Source organism: Mesoplodon mirus (assembly GCF_964341445.2).
Source record: "Mesoplodon mirus genome assembly, chromosome: 7".
Taxonomy (NCBI): domain Eukaryota; kingdom Metazoa; phylum Chordata; class Mammalia; order Artiodactyla; family Ziphiidae; genus Mesoplodon; species Mesoplodon mirus.
This window is the reverse complement of record NC_138983.1, coordinates 26,415,094-26,429,736: the sequence shown is the minus strand read 5'-3', so window position 1 is coordinate 26,429,736 and position 14,643 is coordinate 26,415,094. Positions and strand designations below refer to the sequence as shown.

The 14,643-nt window shown below is 36.1% G+C and overlaps 1 protein-coding gene across 3 annotated transcripts in view; it reads left to right on the top strand.

Annotated features, from left to right (window-relative positions):
• QSER1 (glutamine and serine rich 1) overlaps window positions 1–14,643 on the top strand; it is a 78,609-nt gene that overhangs the window by 45,576 nt on the left and 18,390 nt on the right. For all 3 annotated transcript variants that reach the window (XM_082627298.1, XM_082627297.1, XM_082627299.1), the window contains 2 exons: window positions 13,120–13,448; window positions 14,415–14,531. In XM_082627298.1, the coding sequence (XP_082483424.1) occupies window positions 13,120–13,448; window positions 14,415–14,531 (446 nt within the window). The remainder of the gene's footprint in view (window positions 1–13,119; window positions 13,449–14,414; window positions 14,532–14,643) is intronic.

Below are 14,643 nucleotides of genomic sequence, written 5' to 3'. Positions count from 1 at the left end.
ATTTTCTTTTGTTCTAAAAGTTTTTTTTTTTTTTTTTTTTTTTTTTTTTTGCGGTACGCGGGCTTCTCACTGCTGTGGCCTCTCCCGTTGCGGAACACAGGCTCCGGATGCGCAGGCTCAGCAGCCATGGCACGCGGATCCAGCCGCTCCGCGGCATATGGGATCCTCCCAGACCGGGGAACGAACCCGTGTCCCCTGCATTGGCAGGCAGACTCTCAACCACTGCGCCACCAGGGAAGCCCTGTTCTAAAAGTTTTAAAAATTCCATTTGGTGCTTCCTTTTTGATCTATGAGTTATTTAGAATCATATTTTAAGATATTCAAGTATTTGGGAATTTTCCAGACATCTCTCCTTTATTGATTTCTACTTTGTGTAATTTCAATTCTTTAAAATTTTTAAGGTTAGCTTTATAGCCCAGAATATGGTTGATCTTGATAAATGTTCCAGTGCACTTTAAAAGAATGTGTATTCTGCTGTTGTGTGGATTGTTGTTTAAATGTCAATTAGATCAAGTTGGTTGTTAGTGCTGTTCAGATTCTTCTCCTTGCTGATTATCTGTTTACTTGTTCTGTCAATTACTGCGAGAGGATTTCCAAAGCTTCCAAGTATGCTTGTAGATTTGTCTGTTTTGCTTTTCATTTCTATCTGTTATTGCTTTGTGTATTTTGACCTCTGTTTTTAGATATGTACACAGGATTGTTAAGTCTTAGCAAATTGACCCTTTTATCAGTATATAATATCCTTCTTTATTCTTGGTAATAATCTTTATTCTGAAGTCTACTTTGTCTGTAATCAGTGTAGCCACTCCAGGTTTCTTTTGATGAATTGCATGTATATCTTTTTCCATCCTTTACCTTTAACCTATCTGTGACATTATATTTAATGTGGGTATTTTGTAGACAGTATATAGTTCAATTTTGTCTTTTAAAAAAAAACTCTAATCTCATAATCTCTGTCTTTCAGCTAGTATGTTTAGACCATTTACATTTAATGTAATTATTGATATAGTTCAATCTTCCATTTTGTCCTTTTCTGTTTCCCCCCTTTTTTGTTCGTCTCCTCTTTCCTATCTTCAAAAAAAAAATTATTTGAACTTTTTACTATTTTATTTTTAAATTTATCTCTTTTTTTTGGCTGTATCTTTTGTATTATGTTTTTAGTGGTTGACATAGTGATTACAATCCACTTAGTTAATATTTTTGCTACTTAAAATGTAAAAACCTAAAAACCATAGAGATCTCTTTACCCTTGCCCTTATGTTATATATATTTGTCCTATATATTACCTCTACATATATTGAAAACCCTGATAGAGAAGTAATTTTTTCTTTCAACAGTCATATATATTCTAAATAACTTAACAGGAGCAAAATAGTCTATTATATTTACCCAGATATTTATAATTGCTGTTGCACTTCCTTTATTCCTGCTGTTCCAGGTTTCCCTCTGGTATCATTTCCTTTCAACACAAAGAAGTTTCCCATTTTTAAGAATTTTTCTTTGATTTTCAGGATTGTAATTATTTGTCTGAATAAGGTTTATCCTGTCTGGAGTTCATTGAGCTTTTTGAATCTGTAAAATGTATATCTTTTTCCAAATAGAGAAGTTTGGGGGCGTTATTTTTTTCTGCACCAATCTCTTTCTCTCCTATGGGACTCCAATGACATAAATGTAAAATCTTTTTATATTGTTACTCAGGTTCCTGAGGTTCTGTTTATTTCTTTTTTTTTTTTTAATTTATTAATTTTTTAAATTAGTTTCTGCTTTATAACAAAGTGAATCAGTCATACATATACATCTGTTCCCACATCCCTTCCCTCATGCATCTCCCTCCCTCCCACCCTCCCCATCCCACCCCTCCAGGCGGTCACAAAGCACCGAGCTGATCTCCCTGTGCTCTGCGGCTGCTTCCCACTATCTATCTACCTTACGTTTGGTAGTGTATATATGTCCATGCCTCTCTTTCGCTTTGTCACAGCTTACCCTTCCCCCTCCCCATATCCTCAAGTCCATTCTCAAGTAGGTCTGTGTCTTTATTCCCGTTTTACCCCTAGGTTCTTCATGACATTTTTTTTTTTAATTCCGTATATATGTGTTAGCATACGGTATTTGTCTTTCTCTTTCTGACTTACTTCACTCTGTATGACAGACTCTAGGTCTATCCACCTCATTACAAATAGCTCAGTTTTGTTTCTTTTTATGGCTGAGTAATATTCCATTGTATATATGTGCTGTTTATTTCTTTTTCAATCTTTTTTCCCCCTCTGATTTTCAGATTGTATAATTTCTATTGGTCTGTCTTCAAGTTCATTGACTTTTTTGCCTTCTCAATTCTGCTACTGAGCCTATCCAGTGAATTTTTTATTTCAGATATTTTTTTCAATTCTAAAATTTATATTTGGTTCTTTTTTCTAGTTCCAGTGTCTCTGCTGAGAACTTACATATTTCCATTCATTTCAAAAGTATGTTCACCTTATCTCAGGGAGCATGGTTATGATAGCTGCCTTCAAGTCTTTGATAATTTTAACATCTGAGTCACCTTAGAGTGGCATCTGCCAATTATCTTTTCCCTTTGAAGATTGGTCACATTTTTCTGGTTCTTAATATATTGAGCAGTCTTGGATTATATCCTGGACATTTTGAGTACAATACCGTAAGACTCTGGGTTCTATTAAAATCCTCTGCAGAATGTTGATTTGTTTTGTTTTAGCAAGCAGTCAGACCATAAGTTCTGTCTCATCTTTGAGTGATGGTCTGAAGTTAGTTGAGTTTTCAAAGCCTTTGCTCTGGTGCTTTGGATCTGTCGGAGCAGTTAGTCTGGAACTTGAGTGGATGGTAGACTGTTATAGTTTAGATCTCAAAGACTTTGCTATACTAGTTTGGGTGTATTCTGCATATGTGCAGTTTAGGCATGAAACTAAGATTTGTGTGCGTTCATGCACAGAATTAGAGGACACCACTCTCCAGTTCTCTCTTCCCTGGGAATTTCCCCTACATGCCCAGCTCTCAGGGTTCCCTTTCCCAGACATTTGGCTAGAAAGCTGGAATTTTCCTTGGATTTTTTTTAGCTGCTTATGCTTTAACACAATTCTGTACAACTAGGACTGCCCTTGCGGCAGCACACTGAGAGAAGAGAAAAAAGGACAGGGAATCCTCCTACATGTTTTTCCCCAACTTTATTGAGATATAATCGACATACAACATTTTCTACTCTCTTCATGTCATAGGAGCCCATGCCCCATCCAGGTGCCTCTGGTACACCAAAAAGACAGGTCTTCTGTTCGGGTTTAAGATGTCAGGTTTACTGCCTTTGCGTTGCAGCTCTGTGACCTGGGTTGCCCTTGGGGCAGGGCTGGGAGAGAGAAAGAGAAGAAAAAAGAAATGACAGTGGCCCCCCACATTCTTCCTTTGCATGGGGCTCCTTTCCCCACTCCTCTGTCCAGAAAGACAGATTTTCTTGGAGTTTTTGTTGTCTGTGTCCTGTACAGTTCTGCATAAGGGCCACCCTCTAGTCAATGCTAGGTGGTAAGAGAGGAAGGAAAGTGAGGAGACACCTCTATACAAAGATTATTTCAGTTTGGGCTTCCCTCCCCAGTCTGCCTGCAGTTACTAACTTTGCAGAGTCTTCAGGTAGTTGCATTTTATGTTTTGTCCGGAGTTTTTATTTGTAATAAGTTGGTCTAGTGGACTTAACTTCATCTTGGTTGGCACCAGAAGCCTTTCATGAATTTTTAAAAATTTATTGTCTTACAGGTTACAGTCGTTATTTCTGATGCTCAAACTGTCCTGTAATGGGCCAGTAGGAGCCCCTTCAATGTTTTGAGATTTTGATTGTGATTACATTGAATTCATAAATTAATTTTAAGGGAGAATTGTTATCTTTACAATATTGTCTTCTCATCCACTTATGGAATGTAGTGTTTTTCTACTTATTCAGATCTTATTTTATGTCTTTTTTTTTTTTTTTTCTTTTTGCGGTATGCGGGCCTCTCACTGCCGCGGCCTCTCCCGTTGCGGAGCACAGGCTCCGGACGCGCAGGCCCAGCGGCCATGGCTCACGGGCCCAGCCGCTCCGCGGCACATGGGATCCTCCCAGACCGGGGCACGAACCCGTATCCCCTGCATCGGCAGGCGGACTCTCAACCACTGCGCCACCAGGGAGGCCCTATGTCTTTTAATATCATTTTTTTCCAGATAGATATTCTATATTATACTATCTAAAAAATACTAGTTTTACTAGTATTTTAAATATAATTTTCCCCATAGTGTTCTCATTGGTTACTGATAATATATGGCAATGATTGATTTTTGTGTCTCCATCGTGTGTTTGTTGAATTTCTATTTTAACAGTTTTTCCACCTGATTCTCTTGCACTCTTAAGTAGATGATTATATCTTCTAAAAATAATGGTAATTTATCTGTTTCTTTTCTTTTTTTTTTTTTGGTAACTTATCTTATTGGCTCAGGCGTTTGTTGTTTAATAGTAGCAATGATAGCAAGCATGCTGGCCTCCTTCTTGATATTTAGTAAAATATGTAGTGTTTGACTATGAAATATATTTGTCAGTTTCTAGTATACCATACTCTTTAAGAAGATATCCTTATGTTTTGAAGTTCTTAAGATTATTTTAAAATTAACAATGAGCATTGAATTTTGTCAGATGCCTTTTTGAGCTGGTTCTGATAAATCTGCTTTCTTTTACCCCCACATTCATCTATTACTTGATTTCTTAATGCTAAACCTCTTTTTAAAAATTTCTACTGTGAACTCTGCTTGGTCATGATGAATTGCTTTAGTCCACTGTAAGATTTAAGTTGCTAGTATTTTATTTGGGATTTTTACACCTAGATTCATAAATGAAGTGAATGTATAGTATTTTTTGTCTTAATCTTGTTCACTTTTGTATTCAGGAATATGCTGACCTTACAAATTGAATTAGGAAAGTTTTTATATTTGTTTAAATTTGAAAAAGCTTATTTTATATAATTGGGATTTCTAAGAATATATCTGGGACTTTCTCATTTTTTCCTGATAGTTTGATCTATCTGGGCCAATTTAAGAATGGCATATTTTCTAGTAAAATCATCTCTTTCATTTAGATTTTAAAATTTGTTATAAAGTTGTACATACTGTTACCTCATAAGTTTGTAGTCTCCTCTGTTTCTGTAGGTATGTTCTCTTTCTTGTTCCAAGTGATTATTTGAATCTTTTTCCTTATCAATCTATGGAAGATTTGCCTATTTAATGGTTCTTTCCAAAGAACCAATGTACTTTTCTTTTTTTTTTTTTTGCTCTTATCATTTTTTACTCACTTTTTCTTAATTTCTGCTTCTATCAGTTCTTTTTCCCTATCTTCTCTGGATTGAATATTCTCTTTCTGGCTAGTTTGTTATTTGTTTGCTGTCTAATGAATGGCATTAAAGTTGTACGTTTCCTTTTTTTTCCCACCACACTCTGGCTCTATCCCTCTGGTTTCAACTTTTAATGCTCTCACTGTCCTTTCTAAATGATTTGTCATTTCATTTGATTTCCTTTTAACCCAAGAGTTATTAAGAATAGTGGGGTTTGCCTGTTTCCCAGTAGATTTTTGGTTTTTTGGTTGTTTTTGATATTCCTTTAATACTAACTTATGGCCCTGTTGTATTGTGGTCAAAGGAATATGGCTTAAGTAATGTCTACATTTTGAAATTTGTGGAAATTTTGTTAGTAGCTTGGTAAATGGTCAATTTTTATAAATATCCCATGAGTACCAAGTGCTAATAGATTTTATTTGTAATATTGTTCAAGTCCTTTATATCTTTTTATCTTTTGTGTAATGTAATAAATAATATTAGGTTATTTAACAAAATGTGTATGTACATGTTGCAAGTAAATGATATGTCTGGAATTTGCCTTAAACTATCCCAGCAAATAGAAAAGAGGTGGGCTTCCCTGGTGGTGCAGTGGTTGAGAGTCCGCCTGCCGATGCAGGGGACACGGGTTTGTGCCCCAGTCCAGGAAGATACCACATGCCACGGAGCGGCTGGGCCCGTGAGCCATGGCCACTGAGCCTGCGCGTCCGGAGCCTGTGCGCCACAACAGTGAGAGGCCCGCGTACAGCAAAAAAAAAAAAAAAAAAAAAAAAAAAAAAAAAAAAACATATATATAAAAGAGGTGACAGAAAGATAAATTTATCAAAACGTTTGTGGTTGTTACAGTTGGGTTATGGTATGTGAGGGTTTGTATACTCTACTTTTATGTACGTTTTAAATCTTTAATAAAAAGGTTTTTTTAAATCCTCCCTATCCTTATTTGTTTTTAGTTTGCTTCATCTGTTGGTTACTGAAAAGGGTGTGTTAAAGTATCCAACTATGTTTTATTGTTTTTCTGTTACTGTGTAGTTGATGTTTTGAACCCATGTAATTGGGTGTTTGAAATTTTACTACAGTTAAATTCCCTTTTATCATAATAAAATCTCTCTTTTTCACATTTAATTTCCCATTTCGGTTTTTAATATTACCATACTAATCTTATTGTTATTGTTAGCATTTTTAGTATATTTTCCATATCTCTTCTTTCAGAACATTTTTTCTTGTGAGATATAACTCACATATGGAAATATGATACACATAGGCAAAACACACAGAAAATTCCCATAAATTTGAAAATGCAGATATTAGTTAAGACATATTCCCTGACCACAATGCAGTAATTTCATAAAAGAATAGCAGAAAGGAAAAAAGAGACAAATAAAAGTAAGTTTTTCTTTCTAAAACTTCTAAATAACTTCTAAATAACTCATGGCTTTAAAAGGAAACCAAAGCTGAAATGACAACTCACTTAGGACAGTGGAGCATTATATTTTGGAACCAAGGGGATGTGCCAGGAATGTGTGGGGCAAAGGATAAAATTTATGGTGTTAAATGCTACTCATTAGAAAGCAAGAAGTTCAAAAATAAATTGAGTGTTAAAGTAAATCCAGCTCATAATCTGTAGAACTAACCACTGTCTGAGTTGGATGGTAATCACTTCCTTGCTTTTCTTTTATAAATTTTACCACCTGTGTATGTATCCCTGTACTTTTGTTTGGCTCATTTTAAAACTTCTCATAAAGAGCATCATACAGTATTGATAAGTTTTTCCTTCCGCTAATTTGGAAGCTATTCTTTTTATAAAATATTTCCGTAACTTTTTATTATGGAAATTTCAAACATAAAGTTACAAAGATTGGTATAATTAAACCGATCTATGAATCACTCAGTTTCAGTAATCATCAATACGTGGTCAGTCTTATTTCATTCTTATCTTTACCTACCCTCTCACCCCCCCGATGATTTTGATGAAATATTTCTGTTCTTTACCTGGAGATAATAGGGATTACAATATGCACTTTCACTTTCTCAAAATCTATTAGTATCTTACTCTCCTCCTGAATAACATAAAGACTCTGAACACTAAAACTCCATTTTACCCCCTCCTAACTTTAATGTTACCATGTATTTTAATATTTGCGTTTTTTCTTTCTGGCCACGCCATGTGGCTTGTGGGATCTTAGTTCCCCAACCAGGAATCAAACCCTGTCTCCCGGCAGTAGAGGTGTGGAGTCCTAACCACTGGACCACCAGGAATTCCCCCACGTATTTTAATTCTATCCTGTTTTCTAATACTCAACAAGAAATAGTGTATTAAATAATCAGTGTTTGCTTAGGTTTATTTGTGTATTTACCATATTGCCCTCCATTCTTTCTTGCACCTCACATCTCCTTGGGATGACAAGTTTATGACTAAAGCATGTCCCTTACAGTTTCCTTTTCTGAGGGTCTGCTGGTGGCCGTTATCTGTTTTTGTTCATAGATAGCTATGTGATTTGTTTTGCCATGTAACTTAGAGTGTATTTTCAAAATTCAGTGACATTGCTATAACAAAATCCCTTTTATTTCTTCATTCATCCATTATTTATAAGAACAATGTTTCCCAGTTCCTTTATCAATAAAAATGAAGGACAGAAATAAAATTGGTTGTAAAACCTATCTCAATAAGTAATATTCACCCATGAGTTCACCTATCTCAATAAGTAATATTACCCATGAGTCCATAAACGAGTAAGTTTTAAATGCCACATCCACTCAAAAGAAGCATTCTTTTTACATTTACATTTGTTTTACATTAACTTTGAAAAAATATTAATTCAGATCTACGGTATTATAATGTATTATAAGTATTATAACGTTAGAAGTGTTTAATATATAGAGCCTTCCGGTCACAAGACACATAAAATTGATTTCCATTTATATACATTTTTGAGGCAGAAAGTATGATGTATAGTTATAGTAGCATAAAAATATATTACATCAGGATAAAATTCTATAATCTAATCTTGAATGATTAGATTATTTTCCCATTGTTATTGAGATATGACTGATGTACAAACTGTATAAGTTCAAGATACACAGCACAGTGACTTGATAATTAGATTATTCATTTGTATTTCCTCAACAGGCCTCTCCCTTTGATTGGGAGGAGTCATATAAATGTATGAGGATAGTTTTAATTTGGGATACAGATCAGGTAGGCTGGCTGGTGACAGCTATTAGACCACCCCCCCCAGCCCCTCCTCCCCCCAATTAGCTAGAATAAGGGAGAGATGTACTCTAGTTGCCAAGCACTGTAGTTCACTCATTTCCCTTGCCTATCTGCTTTTCCATTTTCTTCTGTGTTTCATAGGTCTGGATTTGTGTTGGGCCCTGCTTTGATTCCTTCTCAACCCCTCCTGCAGGCAGGTAGAGTTCACTTTCTTCAGGGAACAGTTTTTCCATTTTGGCCTGTGATCAAGCCACCCCTGCTGCCTACAGCTCAGCATAAGCAAGGGGATCACTGCCCTTCCTGTTTTATTCACTTATTCTTTTTTTTTTTTTTTTTTTAAAGATGTTCCAGACCCCTCTTTTTTTTTTAAATTTAATTTATTTATTTATTTATTTATTTATGGCTGTGTTGGCTCTTCGCTTCTGTGCGAGGGCTTTCTCTAGTTGCGGCAAGTGGGGGCCACTCCTCATCACGGTGCGCGGGCCTCTCACTATCGCGGCCTCTTATTGCGGAGCACAGGCTCCAGATGCACAGGCTCAGTAATGGTGGCTCACGGGGCCAGTCGCTCCGCGGCATGTGGGATCTTCCCAGACCAGGGCTCGAACCCGTGTCCCCTGCATTGGCAGGCAGACTCTCAACCACTGCGCCACCAGGGAAGCCCCCTATTCACTTATTCTTGTCTATGATATTATTTTGGTTCATCAGCACTACTCACAATTACCGCTGCAGTGCTACACGTTCTTTATGTTTGTTTCTCAGCCTGGAGCTTCTCTCTCAGCTCTAGGCTTCAAAGTCCTTTTGTAACAGCTTTGTTAAATTATAATTCACGTATCATAACATCCACCCATTTAAAGTGTACAATTCAGGGCTTCCCTGGTGGCGCAGTGGTTGAGAGTCCGCCTGCCGATGCAGGGGACACAGGTTCGTGCCCCGGTCTGGGAAGATCCCACATGCCGTGGAGCGGCTGGGCCCGTGAGCCATGGTTGCTGAGCCTGCATGTCCGGAGCCTGTGCTCCAAAAAACGGGAGAGGCCACCACAGTGAGAGGCCCGCGTACCACACACACACACACACACACAAAAATATAAAAATAAAAAAAATAAAGTGTACAATTCAGTTGTTTTGTAGAGTTGTATAACTGTGACCACAATCTAATTTTAGAATATTTTCATCATCCCAAAAGAAACCCATTATTAGTCAGTCCCCACACCCACGCTCACACCCAATGACAGGCACTAATCTATCTTCTCTATAGATTTGCCCTTTTTTGAACATTTCATGTAAAAGAAATCATATAATATTTGACCTTTTGTGACTAGCTTCTTTCATTTAATGTAATGTTTTCAGTGTTTATTCATGTTGTAGCATTTATCAGTACTTCATTCCTTTTTATTCCCTAATAATGTGGATATACCACATTTTGTGTATCCATTCGTCAGTTGATGGACATTTGGGTTTTTTCCACTTTTTGGCCATCAGGAATAATGCTGCTGTCAATATTCATATACAGGTATTTGTGTGGATTTATTTATTTAGAAAGTGGAATTTAGAAGTGGAATTCCTTGGTTATATAGTAACTTCATGCTTAACATTTTGAGGAATGGCCGAACTGTTTTCCATAGTGGCTGTACCATTTTACATTCTCTCCAGCAAGGTACAAGGTTTCTAGTTTCTCCTCATGCCTGCTAGCATGTTACTGCCTGTATCTTTTGTAGCCATCGTAATAGCTGTGAGATTGCAATTATCTACTGAAGTTGCATTGAGCTAATGACTTATAGTGTTGAACGGCCTTTCATGTGCTTATTGACAATTTTTATATCTTTGGACAAATAGGTCGCTTGCTCACTTTCTTTTTTTAAAAAAATAAATTTTATTTATTTATTTTATTTAGGCTGTGTTGGGTCTTCGTTGCTGCGCACGGGCTTTCTCTAGTTGTGGTGAGTGGGAGCTACTCTTTGTTGTGGTGCACGGGCTTCTCATTGCGGTGGCTTCTCGTTGTGGAGCACGGGCTCTAGGCCCACGGGTTTCAGTAGCTGTGGCACGTGGGCTCAGTAGTTTTGGCACACGGGCCCTAGAGCACAGGCTCAGTAGTTGTGGCGCACGGGCTTAGTTGCTCCGCGGCATGTGGGATCTTCCCGGACCAGGGCTCAAACCCGTGTCCCCTGCATTGGTAGGTGGGTTCTTAACCACTGCGCCACCAGGGAAGCCCTTGCTCACTTTTTAAATTGGGTTATTTGTCTTTTTTATCATTGAGGTGTAAGAGTTCTTTATATATCCTGGATACAAATCTCTGGCAAGTACAAACGTGATTTGTAAGCAGTGTTTCCCATTCTGTAGGTTATCTTTCCACTTTCGTGATGGCCTCAATTGCAGCACAAGTTTTAAATTTTGATGAAGTCCAGCTTATTTTTTTCTTTTGTTACTTGTAGGGTCATGAAAATTTACACCTATTTTTCTTCTAAGAGTTTCATGATTTTAACTTTCACATTTATGTCTGTGATCCACTTTCAGTTAATTTTTGTATACGGTGTGAGGTAGACATCCAAGTTTATTCTTCATTCCTATCCAGTTGTCCCAGCACCATTTGTTAAAAAGCTTTTTCATTCTTCCCCCATTGAATGGTTTTGGCACCCTTGTTGAAAATCATTTGACCATAAATACAGAGTTTATTCCTGGACTTTAATTCTACTCTTTTGATCTATATGTCTATCCTTATGACACCATCACACTGTTTTAATTACTAAAGCTTTGTGGTAAAGTTTTGAAATTTCTGAAATGTGAGTCTTCCAACTTTATTCTTTGTTTGCAGGATTTTTTTGGCTATTCTGGCTCTCTTGCATTTCCATATGAATTTTAGGAATAGTTTGCCAGCTTCTGCCAAAAATGCAGCTAGGATTTTTATAGGGATTATGCTGATTCTTTTTTTTTTTTTGGCTGCACCACACAGCATATAGAATCTTAGTTCCCTGGCCAGGGATCAAACCCACACCCCCTACAGTGGGGGTGGAAGCGTGGAGTCTTAACCACTGGACCGACAGGGAAGTCCTTGATTCTTTTAATCAATTTGGGAGTATTGCCATCTTTACAACGTTGAGATTTCCTATCCATGAGCACAGGATGTTTTCCCACTTATTTAGACCTTTAATTCCTTCAATAATGTTTATAAGTCTCAGAATGTAAACTTTGTACTTCTTTCATTAAATTTATTCCTAAATAGTTTCTTCTTTTTGATGATATTATAAATGGAATTTTGTTCTAAGTTCGTTTTTGGATGGCTCATTGCAAGCATTTCGAAATACAATTGATTTTTATATATTTATCTTATGCCCTGCAAACTTGCTAAATTTATTTATTCTAATAGTTTTTTAGTGGATTCCTTAGGATTTTCTGTATACAAGATCATTTCATCTGCAGATACAGTTTTATTTCTTCAGACATCCTTCTTAGGGGGAAGCATCTCATTTTTTACCATTAAGTATGATGTTAGCTGTGGGTTTTTTGTAGATGGCCTTTATCAGGTTGAAGAAGTTCCCTTCTATTTTTGGTTCTTGAGTGTTTTTATCATGAAAGTGTTTAAATTCATGATACTGAATTTTGCCAAATGCTTTTTCTGTACCTATTCTGATGACCCTGTGGTTTTGTCCTTTATTATATTAATATGGTGATTGATTGATTTTTAGCTGTTAAAACCAAGCATGGATTCCTAGGATAAAAGCCACTTGGTTATGATGTATAATTCTTTTATATATTGGTATATTTGCTCATATTTTGCCGAAGGTTTTTCTGTTTGTATTCATAAGGGATACTCGTCTATAGTTTTTTCATGATATTTTTGTCTGGTTTAGGTATTGGAATAATACTGGCCTTGAATGAGTTGGGAAGTGTTTCCTCTTATTTTTTAGAGTTTATAATGGATTGGTATTAATTCTTACTTAACTGTTGATAGAACCCACCTGTGTACCCTTTTGGGTCTGTGCTTATCTTTGTGGGATGTTCTTAATTTCTTTTATTACCTTGTTATTGGTCTATTCAGATGTTCTCTTTCTCCTTGAGTTCTTTTGGTAGTTTGTGTCTTTCTAGGAATTTGTCCATTTCATCGAAGTTATTTGTTAGCATACAGTTTTTCATAACATTACTTTATAATCCTTTTTATTTCGGTAGCTTCTACTGCTATTTCAAAGTATTTGGGGGGTGCTGTTTTTGTTTTCCATGTCCAATCAGCTTTTCTTCTTCTAGGAATTCACAGTTTCAGTTGGCTGACCCTTCCTTGTCTTGCATCACTTTTTTGTCTCTATTCTTTTAAAAATATTTTTGTGCTAAATACTTAAGTGGAAGTAGGGGTGAGTTTAGGTCGATGGAGGTTTTTGTCTAATTGTCATCCAGATGTAATTCTCACCACTTTGGTTCTTGGAAGTTAACAACCATTCTTTAATTTCATTGTTTCAAACAATTTGATGGCAAAAATAATAAGGTCTTTCTTTGTGAACTGTTCAGATTTTACGCAAAGCAAGTAAATGTTTAATCATTTGTATTACTAATTTGCATTTGCTTGGTCTAGTTTCAGAAGCCCTGCAGGTGGCAACTACTGGTCCAACTGCCGATACTACTGGTACTTCTACTACTTCCCCCACCACTGTGGGTGCAGTTAAGCAAGAGCCTCGCTCCTCTACTTCATCTGCAGTACATATCCTGGAAAATACAAACTCTGCAGAACGCCCAAAGCCCATCGAACTTGATGGTCTCCCTTCAGACCAGTTTGCAAAAGGACAGGACACTGTTGCCATAGAAGGTTTTACAGATGAGGAGAACACAGAAAGTGGAGGAGAAGGCCAATACAGAGAGCGTGATGAATTTGTGGTAAAGATAGAAGACATAGAGACTTTTAAGGTGATGTGAATGTTCACAGGTATAAAGGTCATAGCTTAATGGGCATGCCCTATGGTAGCCTTCATGATGACTTTTAATAGCATGCATCTAGCTTGAGTTGTGAAAAGTTATATTTTTATAATTATTCTGTTGTCATAATTGTTAAATAATGAAATCAAACTAGAGATGTTAGGTATTTTGAAACGGAAAATAGCTTAAAATAATTTTAACTCATCTCTGAGTTTTGTGTATTTCTGACTGGTCAGTATATTGCATTTAGCTACTAGTAATTAGAGTAGTTTTGAAATGTTAATTTTTTTCAAAGCTTCCAAGTCATTTGTATTATTAGAAGTTTGGAGAAAATGGTTATTTACCTAATTTAAAAGTTTAAAGAAAATAACAGGAATACAATGTAAAAGTAGAATTAGACTTTTTTTCACAATTTCTAATTGCAGAATGTTACAATTTCATATAAGAAATTTTTAGCAGGGTTTAAGAAAACTTATTTTGGGGTTTTTGTTTGCTTGCTTTTGATTTTATTTTTTAATTGGGGTGGAGAGAAATGGTATTAAAAATACAATGAAGAAAATGATATTTAAATTATCCATATTCCTTCCATTCACAGTTAACTATTGTTAATATTTTAGCATATTTGTTTCTGGTCTTTTTGAATATGTACATACTGTTATAAAATTGCATAAATAATGTATGACAATATCATTAGTGGAAAACTTTCCAATAGCTGTACAAAAGGGTAATGGGTTACTTTGCATGTTTGTGCTCCCTGTTTCTGGAAGAATTAAAGCAGAGATTGAATAGCCCACTTAAAGGAATTACTGCAAAAGTTCAGCTAGGTAAAAGATAAAAGGTTGAGCTAGGTAGGTCTTTTAAGATTCCTTTCAGCTCTAAGATTCTATAAATCTAGAATATGTTGCTAGTTTCTATAAATGTTGTTAATACTTCTTAATACTTTTAATACTTTTAAAGGAGGCTTTAAAAGCAGGAAAAGAACCCCCAGCTATTTGGAAAGTACAAAAAGCTTTATTACAGAAGTTTGTTCCTGAAATTCGAGATGGGCAAAGAGAATTTGCTGCTACAAATAGTGTAAGTAAAACGCTTGTTTACATTAACCTTCCTGTTTTTTGACAGTGATCCTAGGTAAAATACAGAATGATGTAAATTTAAATGTATTGTTTAAGTATTGTGTAATGTATGT